At 46.2% G+C, this 13,680-nt stretch overlaps 1 protein-coding gene across 2 annotated transcripts in view; it reads right to left on the bottom strand.

Moving 5' to 3' along the window:
• LOC117052238 (small serum protein 2-like) overlaps nt 1–2,118 on the bottom strand; it is an 87,649-nt gene extending 85,531 nt beyond the window's left edge. Inside the window, exons 1-2 of one of the 2 annotated variants that reach the window (XM_033159028.1) lie at nt 1,960–2,077; nt 938–1,034 (exon numbers count right to left, since the gene is read on the bottom strand). In XM_033159028.1, the coding sequence (XP_033014919.1) occupies nt 938–1,034; nt 1,960–1,962 (100 nt within the window). In that variant the 5' untranslated portion in view covers nt 1,963–2,077. Of the gene's footprint in view, nt 1–937; nt 1,035–1,959 lie in introns of both variants that reach the window. The other variant, XM_033159030.1, reaches the window with a different exon arrangement.
• Between the last annotated feature and the right edge of the window lie 11,562 nt (nt 2,119–13,680).

Here is a 13,680-nt window from a genome sequence, read left to right as displayed (position 1 = left end):
AAATAATTTGAAAGAGTGCCATTCTGGGGCTTTGGCCTACCTGGTACAGCATCTCATCTCTTCTTCACGACATGTACATCTCATGCACTGCGCTGTATTCCATTCGGAGCCCAATGGATGCTTGCTCCCATCATAGGAATCAGTACACTCAGTGGGCAGCATCCATTGACCTAGGGAGAGAAATCCTATACATTTAACACCAGTCCCCAAACAGCTCATGCAGTCAGAAGCTGCTCTTTCAGCACAATGCAAAGACTGCGCAAGAGAAGTACAGTGACTGCAAATTTCCCACTTCTCCAGCTCCTCCTATGCTACTGACAGCAGCCTGATACGCGAACATGTAATAGGTGGAGCGTATCCTGGCATGGAGAGAAGTGTAGTGGGGAGCTTTGCCACCTTTATTCTTAGGGGTCCTGGTTGCTGAGCCCGGGCACCTGTCTTGCTTATACTGCGGCCATGAAGTCTCCTGATGGCGTCTGCAGAGGCTGGTTCCAAGCTTAAAACAGGGTGGGGAGTGAATAGGGATGCCCTGTGCGTGGGGGAATCTGTCCCTTTCAATTTCTATCAGTTATTATTATTACTATTTATATGGCATCCTCAGGGCAGTTCACAACATAAAAATACAATATAAAAAACACAAAATACATAATAAAAACAAGAGCTTAACCAGGGACTCATCAAGGAGAAGATGAGACGGGAGCAGCATTAGGTCATTTTAGACTCTGAGCAGCATCACAATATCCAGAGAAGTGTAAATTTGGAAGAGTAGCTGCATTGGAGCACATTTGGTAGGTGTATGCTAAAAAATGAATGGGGTGCATTTCCCCCTCATCTTTAGTCAGGAACACATTTCCCAAACATTAAATAATTATTTGGCTAAATGAATAGGCTGCTTGACAACATTACATTGTTGTTGTTGTTGTTGTTGTTTACCTACCATCTTTAATCTCTGCTTTGTGCGGGCTATACTTGCAGTATCTCCCCTGACACAAGGCAAGTGTGAAAGAGAAGGCAATCAGGCTCAAGAGGATTTTCTGCAAAAGAGAGACACAAATCGTTCAAGGTGGTGTTATCACATACTTATATTTAGAGCTTTCATGTGTGTAAGCTTTCATGTGCACGCACACTTCTTCAGGTATCTTAAAGGTAAAGGTAAAGGACCCCTGACAGTGAAGTCCAGTCACGAACGACTCTGGGGTTGCGGCGCTCATCTCGCTTTACTGGCCGAGGGAGCCAATGTTTGTCCGCAGACAGTTTTCCCGGGTCATGTTTCCAGCATGACTAAGCTGCTTCTGGCGCAACAGAACACCGAAAGCAGAGCAGCGCACGGAAACGCCGTTTAACTTCTCACCGGAGCGGTATATGCTTTCGAACTGCTAGGTTGGCAGGAGCTGGGACCGAGCAACGGGAGCTCACCCCGTCGCATGGATTCGAACCGCTGACTTTCCGATTGGCAAGCCCCAGTCTCAGTGGTTTAGACCACAGCGCCACCAGTGTCCCTAAAGGTATCTTGGCTTATACCTAAAACTACTCAGCTGGTCTCTAAGGGGCTACATTATAATTTTTAAATTCCTTTGGAAGGATTCTTTTAAATACTTTCTTAGATCATATAACTTTTTTGAAGACTTGATTCTTTTAAGGGAATTTTTAGGTTTTTAAGAAGAGTCTTTTAAACTATCTTTGAAAAGAATTGTTTTAATTTGATTTGAATATAGTTTGCTCTATCCCTTTTCCTGGCCTCTAAAGAAAGCTGCAGTGGCGGCTAATGGGTCAAGAAGGAGAAAGAGGTGCATTCTAGATGGATCAGGTGTCAGAGAAGGCAAGGAACTTCTCAAAAGCCTCATCCTTGTAATTTTGACTGCTCTTTGCATAAATCTGCCTCTCTAGTAAACCCTTTCACACCTTTTTATCCAATCCAAGACAGATCAACAGCGGGACAAAAAAAATAGCGTCACTTACCATTTTGGCTTCTCAGTTGGTGGGAAACTCTTCTTGGTGAGAAATGACACCTACAGCTGTGTTCCCTTCCAATGCCTGGAGTGGACTCACATCCCCGAATTTATGCAGACATGGGAGAAGGGAAGCATGGAAACGCCTCCCTTGCATCACTGTTCTGGGTGAACTAACGTGCCAAAGCAAACACACCTCTTTTTTTTTTTAAAGAGCACTGACGGAAGAAAATGTTGGCACCCGACTCACTTGAAGTTTGTTTTCTGGAGAAATATCTGCATAAATGGGAGGTTCTGAGGTCCTTCACACATGCTTGAGAAAAACACACCCAGGCAAGGTGTGGATTGCTAATAATCCAGGGAATGTGGTGGTGGTGAGCTGGTCAGGCATGATAAAGGCAGATGGGACAAGGGAGGTCGGCTTAGTGATTGGACTGGCCTCACTGATGAGTGACTCAGAATATTATTTCTCCTATCTGTGAAATCCAGTCATTTCTGGATTGAGTTGTGGTGAATGTGTCCGAATGTGTCGCATTGTAATGACAACAGGAGGAACAGGAAGCACGCTGATACTATCCCTCTAGGTTCATGGCAGGGTGCCGCTCAGCTGAATGCAACTGCCAAGTGGCTGTGTCCAGATTGGAATACTGCTCATTGACTTTATTGAAAAGCGACCAACAAAACATAGGCACATTTCCTCACAGCAGGGGCGAACCTTGGTATTTTGCCAGCTTGTGCAGGACCATTTGTCACCCTCCCCCCACCAGCCCTTGCAGCTTTGAGAAGGAGATAGGAGGACTCTGGGACCCTGTCAGAGGCCTCACGCCTCCTTTCCGAAGCCATTTGCCATCTTACTGGGCTTGCCTTTGAGAAGGCACGCTCCTTGCCTGTGCGCCTGGTGCAACCCGCCACTCGCACTGCCCTAAATCCACCTTTGCTCACAGAGTTTTAGATTGAATAACAAAAAGACACCAACAAAACATCTGTGGACATGCGACCTATGATTTGAGGGTGGTTTTGAGGAGATCCTGTGGGAAATTTAGTCTCATGTAACCCGCATGCTTAGCTCTAGTTAATGCATGAAAGGGTTAAAAGCATAGAGTGAGCTGTTTTGCCAGAGCTTGCCTAGGTCAAAGCCCCTCTCACTGAGTGGTGAAGGGTCAGCAAATTCTTGTTGTCCACTTCCTTCCACCATGTGAATCCAACCAGAGAAGACATTGGGCTAAGTGCTCCAAGCCCAGACCACGTGCTTAAAAACCTTTTCTCCAAGTTCTGTAATTATGTCTTTCTATCTGTGTTTTCTTGCCGCTGTATAGGAAAACACATGAATCTGACTTTTAACAAGTTTGAGATTAAATGTACTGTATACTTATCATAAAATTGTGGGAGGGTGATTCTGGGTTTGTTTTGTTCTTGTTCTTCTTTATATTATGTCTTTTTGTTTTGTGTTTCTATGCTGTGAACTGCCCTGAGATCTTCAGATGAAGGGCAGTATGCATATTTAATAAATAAATAAATAAATAGAAATAAAAGGTCTAACAGCCTATATTTCCATGCTTTACTAAGTTGCATGTTTTGTGATTTAAAACCACTTCTGGGGCTCTCTTATCAGAGCATGTTTGCCTCGCATCTGGATCTAGGGATCCAGGGAATTTTTCTTTAAGCCAATCAAAACCAACAGATCACTTGTAAAAAATATGTGGATCCATAGAAATCCATGATTTTTGTCTATATCTTTCTACCATTGCAACTCTGGAAATTGACCCAATCCTTGATTTTTACAGTTCAGCCATTGGAAACAGATGGTGATGTTTGATTTGACTGGGGGTGGGGTGGGGTGGAGAGGAATGAAGAAAACATGCAGTTTCAGGAGGATCAGGTCACATCTTTTCAAATCAGATTGATTTGATTCAAGAGGATCCATTTTACTGAATGCAAATGCATGGCTTCTCGCCCCCTCTCTTTCTCTTTCCTCATTCTCTCTCTCACCTGAACCTCATGGCTCCCCACCCCAGTGCCCCAAGGCCCTTCAGCTCCCCACCCAGAGTTTCATAGTCGCTTGCTGTATGTTGAAAGCTGTTTTGTCTATTCTTAAACAACCTAGAAGCAAGCCTAATGGACCCAGACGGACACCTTCCAAAAATAGGAATGAGAAGGAACTCCTTGTTGTTATATGCGGATGATGCAGCCATCATTTCACATTCCAGACCAGGTTTGAAACATCTGCTGAAGAAGTTTTCCGATTACTGTCTTGGAAATGGCTTATCCATTAATTATGAAAAATCAAAAATCTTAGTATTCGAAAGAAGCTTCTCCCGGTTTAAATGGGTGCTGGATGGGACTTCCGGTGGAGCGCCATTCCGATTCAGTCGGGTTCTTACTCAGCTCTGAGTAAGGGCCGGTGTTTTTGGGCTAGGAGTGACCACAACCGCACTGTGGGCTCCGTAAAAACCTCAGGAGGGGCGTCCTGAGGGCTTGGGGTCTGGCGGGAGCAGAAAAGTGCCTCTCCTGCTCTTGAGGAAACTTAGTAAAGTTTGCTCAAGCGAGCGGGGGTTGGCATAGCTCTGAAGACCTAGCAATTGCCTGGAAACACGTAGCGGCGGAGGCTGATGGAGATCGAGCGCTTTGCATTTCCTCAATTTGGATTACAAAAGAAGCACTCTGTAAGTACTCAGCATGATTGATTGGCAAAGTCTATTGAAATTCGGCTTACAGTGAGAGATCAAAGAGGAAGTCCATCTCTCTCTGACTGCGACAAGTTTAAAGTAACACCTAGAGGCTGTAACTGACGAAAGATCTGTTTATCTTAAGTGGAGATCTGATTCTGTATACATTAGAAACCCCTATTGTGGGGTAGACTGAGAGTTTGAGCTATTTTTCCTTGTGGATTATATATGAAGAGGGAACACCGTTAATCCCCCTGGCTAAGGATTCTGGGTCAGACAGAAGATGGCGACTTTGGACTGATTGCGCAGCTGGAAAAATACTGAAACCCTATAACTTCCTGTCTACTTAAATCACACGGCCTCCTTGCAGTGTTAGAATCAACAATGACTTTTCAGGAAAGAATGTGGTTTCAAATTCAACTACTTCAGCAGAATGTTGACAAGTTAACTCAGACTGTCGATACTTGGAAGAATTGTTTTAAAAACTCACTCGATGGAGAGGAGGAAAAGGATCAGAATACTGAAGAAGTTTCTGGAAAGGAGCTTGTAAAAGTGGAGGAGCTTCCCTGGCGTGAGAGGCGGGAAGCCTGTGGTTTGGATGGTATAGTGGATCTCTGGGGTGGCAGCCCAGAGATCCGGGACCAGCGACTGAGGAAAATGCAATATGAAGCTGAGAGTGAAAAAAAGATACTTTGTCACAAAGTTGCTGCAATTATCTACCAAGAAGAATGCAGCATTCTGTTGAAGAGGAAGAAAGAACTGAAGGGAATAACAGAAGAAAGACAAGTAAAACTCATCATAAAGGGAAAATTAAAATCAGAAGAAACTGGACTGGTGGAAGGTTGGAGGGGAGACCGGTGGGAGATGGGAAAGGTAATGGGAAGGATGAAGATAGCCAGGAGGGGGGTGGGTTAAAGTAGGAATGAATGGGGATATTAGGAAGGCTGACTATGGACTCCGACACCAGAGGGGAAACGGTTTATGAGAATGGAAGAAATATATAGATACTTGTTGAGAGGTGATATATATATATATATATATATATATATGAATGAAATTGGAATCAGAAAAAGTATAGGTTGCAGTATAACCAAGTTAAGTAAAAAGAGGACAAAAGAAGTTAAGATGTGGAACTTGATGTTTTATTAGATAAGAATAAGATTTAAAAATTTAAGATACTTTGATTATGATTGATAAATTAAGATTTAGAAGTGAGAAAGTAGATTTTACAATGTTATAAAGTTACTAAAGAAGATTAGAAATGAACACAAAAGAGAGGATGTGAGGAAGTCCCAAGCTTAGGATTATAAAGAAGATGAGATGAAGTAAATATTTGTTTTGTTTGTGTCTATTTTGTGTAGTTTATGTAGTGTTTGTATTTGTTTTTGTGTATTTTTATTGTCAATACCTAATAAATTCTTATTTAAAAAAAATGGGTGCTGGATGGCCATAACCTTGAACAGATTAAATACTTCAGCTATCTAGGGCTTACATTCCATCATGCAAGACCTTGGAAGTACCACTGGCAAACCTCCCTTCAAAAGGCGGAGATCACAAAGCTAGCCATACTCAGATTCTTTTTCACAAAGAGCGGCAAGTACCGGTATGCACCAGCAGCCTTAAAGGTTTTCAACGCAAAATCCGTCCCCAACTCCTGTACACTGCAAATGTCTGGCATTATGGGGACCTGCCTAAGCTAGACGCATAGCTGTCAAGTATCACGTATTGGCCGGGATTCCCCCGTTTTTAAACGCGTTTCCCGCTGCTCCCCCGGGTTGTCAAAGGACTCCCTTCCTTCCCCGTCTTCCCCGTTCTTTGCCTGCTGTCACTAAGAGCCAGACTAGCTGCAGACAGGCAGCAGCCAGATGAGGGGGGGGGAGGAGGAGGAGGAGGAGGAGGAGGAGGAGGAGGAGGAGGAGGAGGAGGAAGAGAGACTGGGAATGAGTTGGAAGCAGCCGCAGCCGCAGCGCGCAGATCTGCTCTGCCGGAGACTGACAGAGCGGGGAGGGGGCAGGATAAAAGGACCTCTCCTGCTCTGCATAAGGGGGAAGGAGCAAGGCTAAGGCTTCTCCCCAACCCAACACGCCCCACTTTAGGTCCGTCTCGCCACACCAAGTGTGTCAGGAGCAACAAAGAGAGCTTTTCCATCTGTGGTAAGGGGCTTTCCCTCCTCACAACAACTGAGGGGGACTTGTGCAAATGCGCCCCCTCCCCTCCCCCCATATTCGCGCCTGGTGGTGGAGCGGCCTTGGGGCAAGGGACGGTTGCAACCTGCACCTGACGGGGCGAGAAAGGAGCCTTCTCTGAGGAAGGGGAGAGAGAGGAGGATGCGGGCACGCAGGCAGAAGCAGGCCGCTGCTTTACCCGTCGTCACGCGCCCCGCTCTCCTCCCCCTCCCCCTCTATTTATTTATTTAATCCCCTCCCCCCTCCTCCTCCTCTTCTAGCTGCTCCGCCCACTTTTGCTTCTGGCTCCGCCCACCACTGCCATGTGACTGTCATAGGTGAGGCTGCTGATCCCTTATTTTCAAATCTGAAAGTGGACAGCTATGGCTAGACGGCTTTCAGGCAAAATTTCTACAATCTGCTGCAGGTACCCAACTGTGTCTCCAACTCCATACTTTTGTTAGAAGCTGGTAATGCCCCATTTCAACTAAGGCATGGTGGGCTGCACTGAAAGATTGGCTCAAGATTGCAGTGTTTGATCTAGAGAAGGGTTTGTATACCTGACCAATGAGGAGTATGTCAGCAAATGGCAGAAACCCGTGGCTAGAAAAGTCACCTCTATTGGTCTGTCACCCCCCCCCCCCCAACTCTATTACCTGGGTTATGAAGGTGCCCTAAAGATGTTAAAGCAACGATTATGGGATAATACACACAGTGACTTGCGAACTCGATCACACACAGTCTGCAGTCTGTTGGCAGTAGGAGTACAATATGGGCATGTCTTTAAGTTAACATCTTACATTAAAAACCTGACAGTACCAAATTACTGAAGACTATTCACCAAAGCCAGACTAAACATTTTTCCTTCTTCAGTGTTGGATGGCAGGGTGAGAGGGGTTCCCTACCAAGACAGACTGTGCTCGTGTGCCCATGACACTGGTTCTATAAAACATATTTTGCTGCACTGTGTGAAATTCGAGCAAGCCAGGGCCGAACTGATATTACCCTTGCTGGTTCCTTTCCCAGGAAAATCAGAGGCTTACTATGTCAGGTTCCTATTGGAAGACCGGACAAATGCTAGAACATCAGCAGTGGAGAAGTTTCTATCGGTGGTTGCAAGAACCAATGACCTCTATTTCTAAGTCTGAACAAAATGCTTGTGCAACCTGAAGGCAGCCTGTCTGAATTGTGTATTGCTTTGCAATGATTTGTTGGGTCTCTGGACCGTAATAAAGATTGTTGTTGTTGTGTTGTTGAAAGCTGTGTCTGACTGTATCGTTTGTACCCACATGAATCAGAAGGAAGGGGTTTGGGTCAGAGGGCTTGTTAAGACATGGCAACTTCTCTGTCACATCTTGAATCTTAGCACCTGGAACAACCTCTTACCTCCACACGCAGCTGCCTCTGTTCCCCTCAGTAGGGAGTCACCTATCACCACCACTCGTCTCCTCCTCCTCCTCTGAGGAGTGCCAGGATTCATTCAGTGTCCTGTACCTCCCACAGCCACCTCAGTATGTTTGGAGGTCTGCAGCTTCTGTCCCAGAAGCAGTGTCTGAGGTGAGGTCATGGAATCGATTTTGCAATTCCAGTGACACAGCATGGTTCCAGATAGTCCTGTTTCTCTGTGCAATGTTTCCTCCTCCGCAGGGGTACCCCACCTCCTTGTGTCACTGTTCCAGGACAGCCTGCTCTGCCCTATCAATAAATTACTCATCTTGCTTGGTAACTCAAAGTGTGCATAGTTGTTGTACATTCTCTTCCATCAAGACAACCAGTTTGCATTTGCAGCAGGTAAAAAGGCAAAGGACCCCTGGATGGTTAAGTCCAGTCAAAGGCGACTATGGGGTTAGCGTCCTTAGGGTGAAGGTCACTGGAGACTGATGACATTTGTGTTGGCAAGGGTGTTTGGGGGGCAGTTGGATGGGGAGGTCATGTCTCTTGGACCTACAGGTATGCACACCATGAGATGGCACACCTGACCTCCCCATCCAACTGCCCCCCAAACACCCTTGCCAACACAAATGTCATCAGTCTCCAGTGACCTTCACCCTAAGAACACTAACTTTGGGTATGAGTTGGGATCCTCGAAACCTGCCACCAAAGATGGGAGTGCATGTGACAATATCGGTTTCCTTCCCCTCTTCCTCACTTTGTCACAATAAAACAGGCTCTAGAGTGACAGCCAGACCCAAACAGCATTTTAGCACTATGTACCACAGCAGGGGAAATTGCAAATGAGTAGGAAAGGGTGGGGGTGGTGCAGGGGTCCCCTCCTGAAAACCTCCTGTTGCCCAATCAGTGATACAACCAGCTGTTGCAAGCTGACTGTCCCCCAAAACATGTCATGCTCTCAGAGGCTGGGGATATGCTGCAACATTTTGTGGTAGGTGCCTACTTTGATTACTTATTTCTGAAGTACTTTGAACACACAGTACTGTACTATTGCATAGAGACACTTCTGCAGTTGAACACCCATTTGGTTCTACTGTTGTGGATAATGCAAACAAAACCTGTTCATGCAATTTCTGACTAATCTGGTGTTTATTTTGAGCAACGATACTTGTGGTCCCTGGCAGAGTCATACTACCTTCATTTGCTGATAAGGATAGGCCAAAGTCCAAGCAGGATATTCTCATAAACTAGCAGGAGAGGGCTGAGTCCAAAACAGATGTGTCAGCTGTGGGCAGCAGTACCAGGAACACTAACAGTTCGATGACTGATGAGTAGAATTTCTGCTGCTCCATCTGGAATCCCAGATTCATCATCGGTGACATGAAATGTTATTTCACCCATCAATGAAATATGATCATTCCTGGGTTGAACTACGGTTAAAGTGTTGATGAGGTAGACTCCTTTGGAACAGTCCATTGCATAATCTGCTCCTGCATTTGGCCCTCTCAGTGGAGACACAAGTGACATCAGTGGCCAGGGGTGACTTCTATTGGTTTTGACTGTTTCACCAGCTGTGACCCTATCTAAAGAGTAATGACCTTGCCACCGTGAGCCATACATCTGGGCTGGGGTGGCCACTGGGAATTTTAAGAAACTTCAGTGGGTGCAAAATATGGCACCAAGAAGGCTGGTGCTAATCAAGAATCTTCAGAACGGATTATATCAGTTCTGCCACTTATGCTAGCTGCTTGGTCACTTCCAGGCCCAATTTAAAGTTTTGGTTTTTTTTAATAAGAATTTATTAAATTTTAACAATAAAACACACACAAAATACAAAATACAACAAAACACTACAAAACACTACAAAACTACAAAAATAACATAAAAATCAAAACACAAAAATACAAAAATCTTAACAAACACTTATTTAACTATCCTTATAATATTCCTAACATTGTTTTCCAATTTAAAGTTTTGAGTCTGGTCATTAATGCAGTTGTGGGGAAGCCATGGAAGCAGAAGTTGTTGGAGTGCAGTCGCCATCATCTATGACCATTGGTCATGCCGGCTGGAACTGATGGGAATTGGAGTCCAATGACATCTGGAGGGCCACAGGTTCACCATCCTTGCCTTAGCAGTTTGGGCCAGGATCTTAGAAGGAGCACATACACTGGGAGTTGGTGAACCAGTGGCCCTATGTTCCAGATATCTGTGGGTCAATGGGGCTACCCAAACCCTTGCGCGGTGACTCCCAAACTTTGCCACCTCACCGTCAGGCACTTGAGAAGTGCTGCACAAAGCATTTTGCAAGCCCTGCTCTTGCTCCTTCATAAAGGCCAAGCACCAGGCTGGTAAATCTGCTTTCTGCAGGAATCGGCTGTGCAGCTAAGATCCAGCCGATCCAGCCAGGTCTCTAACTGCCTTGACACCTGATGCCACAGATGTAGGGCAGCTGGGCATGGTTTGTGGGAATGCAGACTTGTGGGCCAAATTGGGACCCATGCGGTACCACTTTTGGCCTGTGGGCCAGAGATTCCCCCACTGCAGCCTACACCAATACAAAACTATGCAGGCTGTACTGCTGCCCATTCAGGTCTCTGGCCCATCTATGAGAGATATGAAGCAAACCAATATCGGGGAATGAGTATTTTCAAGAGTGGCCCCATACATAACTCCATGGGGCCTAGGAGGCGAGGCCTACACTCACCACCACATCTGAAGAGGCGCCGAGAAGGGCAGCCTCGGCTCTTGTATGTTGGGAAATGTACTTGGCCAATAAAATTATTCCTATTCCTGTTCCTATATATGGAAGCCACTGGATCAGTGACAGAGCATTTGCTTCACACGCAAAAAGGCCCAAGCCAGGGCCGGCTCAGCCAAGAGACAAGGTGTGGTGACTGCCTCAGGCAGCAGGATCTAGTGGGGCAGCAAATTCGGGTGTCAATCTTTCTTCCTCCCTTTTCCCTAATGTAGACCTCCCCTCACACATTCTTCCCTGGTGGGGAGGGGACGCCATTTTGGAGTTTGCCTCAGGCGCCTTGGGCCAGTTCAATTTCCCCAGTTAGGGCTGGGAAAGGTTCTGTGTTTGAAATCCTGAAGAGCAGCTGCCAGTCAGTGCAGACCAGCAGGGGCTAACCTGTAGGCCAAGGGCCACATACAGCCCTCATGCAGCTCTCAGCCCCAAGAAGATTCCCTACTCCTGGTGAAGACAACACTGAGTTAAGTGGGCCATAGCCTGACTCAGGATAAGGCGGTCTCAGTTGTTCCTGTGGACCCATCTCTGGAAGCATTTGAGAAACAAACTAAATTGGTTTTTTTTTTTTCAAAAAGCACCTTGCTTTTTATTAATTGCTGGTGGTGTTTTAACCACTCTTGTTCAGTTTTAAGGCGTATGTATATTCATATGGGGACAGACAATGAAAAATATGACTTGAAAAAATGGGCCTAGAAGGAATTCTGCTTCCGTGGGTGTATGTACTCAGGAAACATGTTCTGAGGATTTAAAAAAGCTCACCTCTCGGCCAAACGCACTTGCAAATCAGCTCTGTTCTGTTGCTCACCGCTTGGGAAGGGTCACTCAGTCACATCCATGAATGAATGGGCGCTAAATATTATTTTCTTCTCTCTCTCTCTCTTTAAAGCTAATCCATGAAATTCCTGTAGATGAAAATCAGGGCAATTTCCCTGGAACATCTCGAGCTCTGGTTTCAAGACAAGCAGGCTTTTGTTTCAGTTGAAACCGAGTCATTTTGATGCATAGAGTAGACTAGCAACAACTAAGGCAATTAAAAGTAACTCTTCCACGAACATAATATAATGAGATCAGCAGGGGGCTTCTACTGTTCCTCAGCAATACTCTGCCCCTCCATTCTGTCTTAGCATTGGAATAATTGGAATTGACAGAGCCACAGAGCCATGTTACAGCTGGAAGGAATTTTATTTATTTATTATTTTGTTTTGACTCTAGAGATGTATTAGCTTGCCTGAAGCTCAGGGAGAGAAACCTAAGAGGTGCCTTCCAGGTGTCCGCATCCCTGACCATTGGCCATGCTGGCTGGGGCTGATGGGAGTTGGAGTCCAACAGCATCTGGAGAGCACCATCTTGGGGGAGGCCAGTGTAACACCCAGCAGATGAGAGAAATACAGATGGGCACCACTGGGACCAGGGAGAGGGTCAGGAGGCTGCGCCTTGGGCCTTGGGGTGGAGCCTGGTGGATGTGTTGGGGCACAGCAGTAGTCAACCTTTTCAAGCCAAGCAGGAAATGGGGTGGTGGCTGCCTAATGAATCCGTTTCAATGGAAGCTTTCTCTCCCTCCCCCCTGAGGAGCAGGAGTCCAATGTCTGGCTTTGATGGCCATCAAGTACCACCTACCTTTTCTTCCCATTTATCTTTCTCAAGGCTGGAGGGGCACAGCTTGTTCCATATCAGAAAGCTGCACCATCTTCCTCCAGCTGTTATGGGTTTATAGGACTCTTTACTCCCATAGCCTCCCTTGAGTGGATTAAAGAAAAAGATGTGGTTCACAGCAGGTGGTCATTTGCATGTCCTGATGTTCACTTTTTGCACTGGTGGGCGAGATGAAGTGAAACTGCCATTCTAAATTGGGGGGGGGGGAGCTGAACATGCTGTACTTTGGTCTGCATATTCACACCCACAGCCTGGACACTGAGCTGGATTAAAAGGCATTTTAGCCACCCCAAATAGAAGACAAAGTTCCCAGAGAAAGCTCTGGACAAGACCAGCAGCTTCATTCTTCTTCTCAGGATCTCCAGAGGAAGGACTAAACGTAACTTCTGAGCAAGGAAATGGGTCATTTCCACCCTTCCCTTTACATTGACAGAGCATGGGGTCCACCTGCAGCTCCAGGTGTATCTCCAGGACTGGATGCCAAGGCTGGACATCCTTGATTCTCCAAAGGAGCGTGGTGGAACTACACTTGGAATACTTTGGAGCTGGAGGGACAGGTACAACATTTGGGGTTTCTAAGTTTAGAAAACAGGCAAAGGGGCATATGATGGAGGTGTATGAGATTTTGCATGGGGTGACAAGAGAGGTTTTTCTCCCTCATAATACTAGGGGGCATTCAGTGAAGCTGAATATTGAAAGATTCTGGATGGGCAAAAGGAGGTGCTTCTTTAAACAATTAAACTACAGAATTCACTCTCACAAGATCAGTTGCCTCACTTTGTAAGACAGCTTTCTATGGAAAGAGTTACGTTCCTGTGGGAAGGTGCCTATTGGTTAGTACCAATACGCGGGTGGCGCTGTGGGTTAAACCACAGAGCCTAGGGCTTGCCGATCAGAAGGTCGGCGGTTCGAATCCCCGCAACGGGGTGAGCTCCCATTGCTCGGTCCCGCCCCCTGCCAACCTAGCAGTTCGAAAGCACGTCAAAGTGCAAGTAGCTCCGGTGGGAAGGTAAATGGCGTTTCCGTGCGCTGCTCTGGTTCACCAGAAGCGGCTTAGTCATGCTGGTCACATGACGCGGAAGCTGTACACCGGCTCCCTC

The sequence above is a fragment of the Lacerta agilis genome, chromosome 8 (assembly GCF_009819535.1).
Source record: "Lacerta agilis isolate rLacAgi1 chromosome 8, rLacAgi1.pri, whole genome shotgun sequence".
In the NCBI taxonomy this organism is placed as follows: domain Eukaryota; kingdom Metazoa; phylum Chordata; class Lepidosauria; order Squamata; family Lacertidae; genus Lacerta; species Lacerta agilis.
This window is presented reverse-complemented; position numbering and strand designations above follow the sequence as displayed.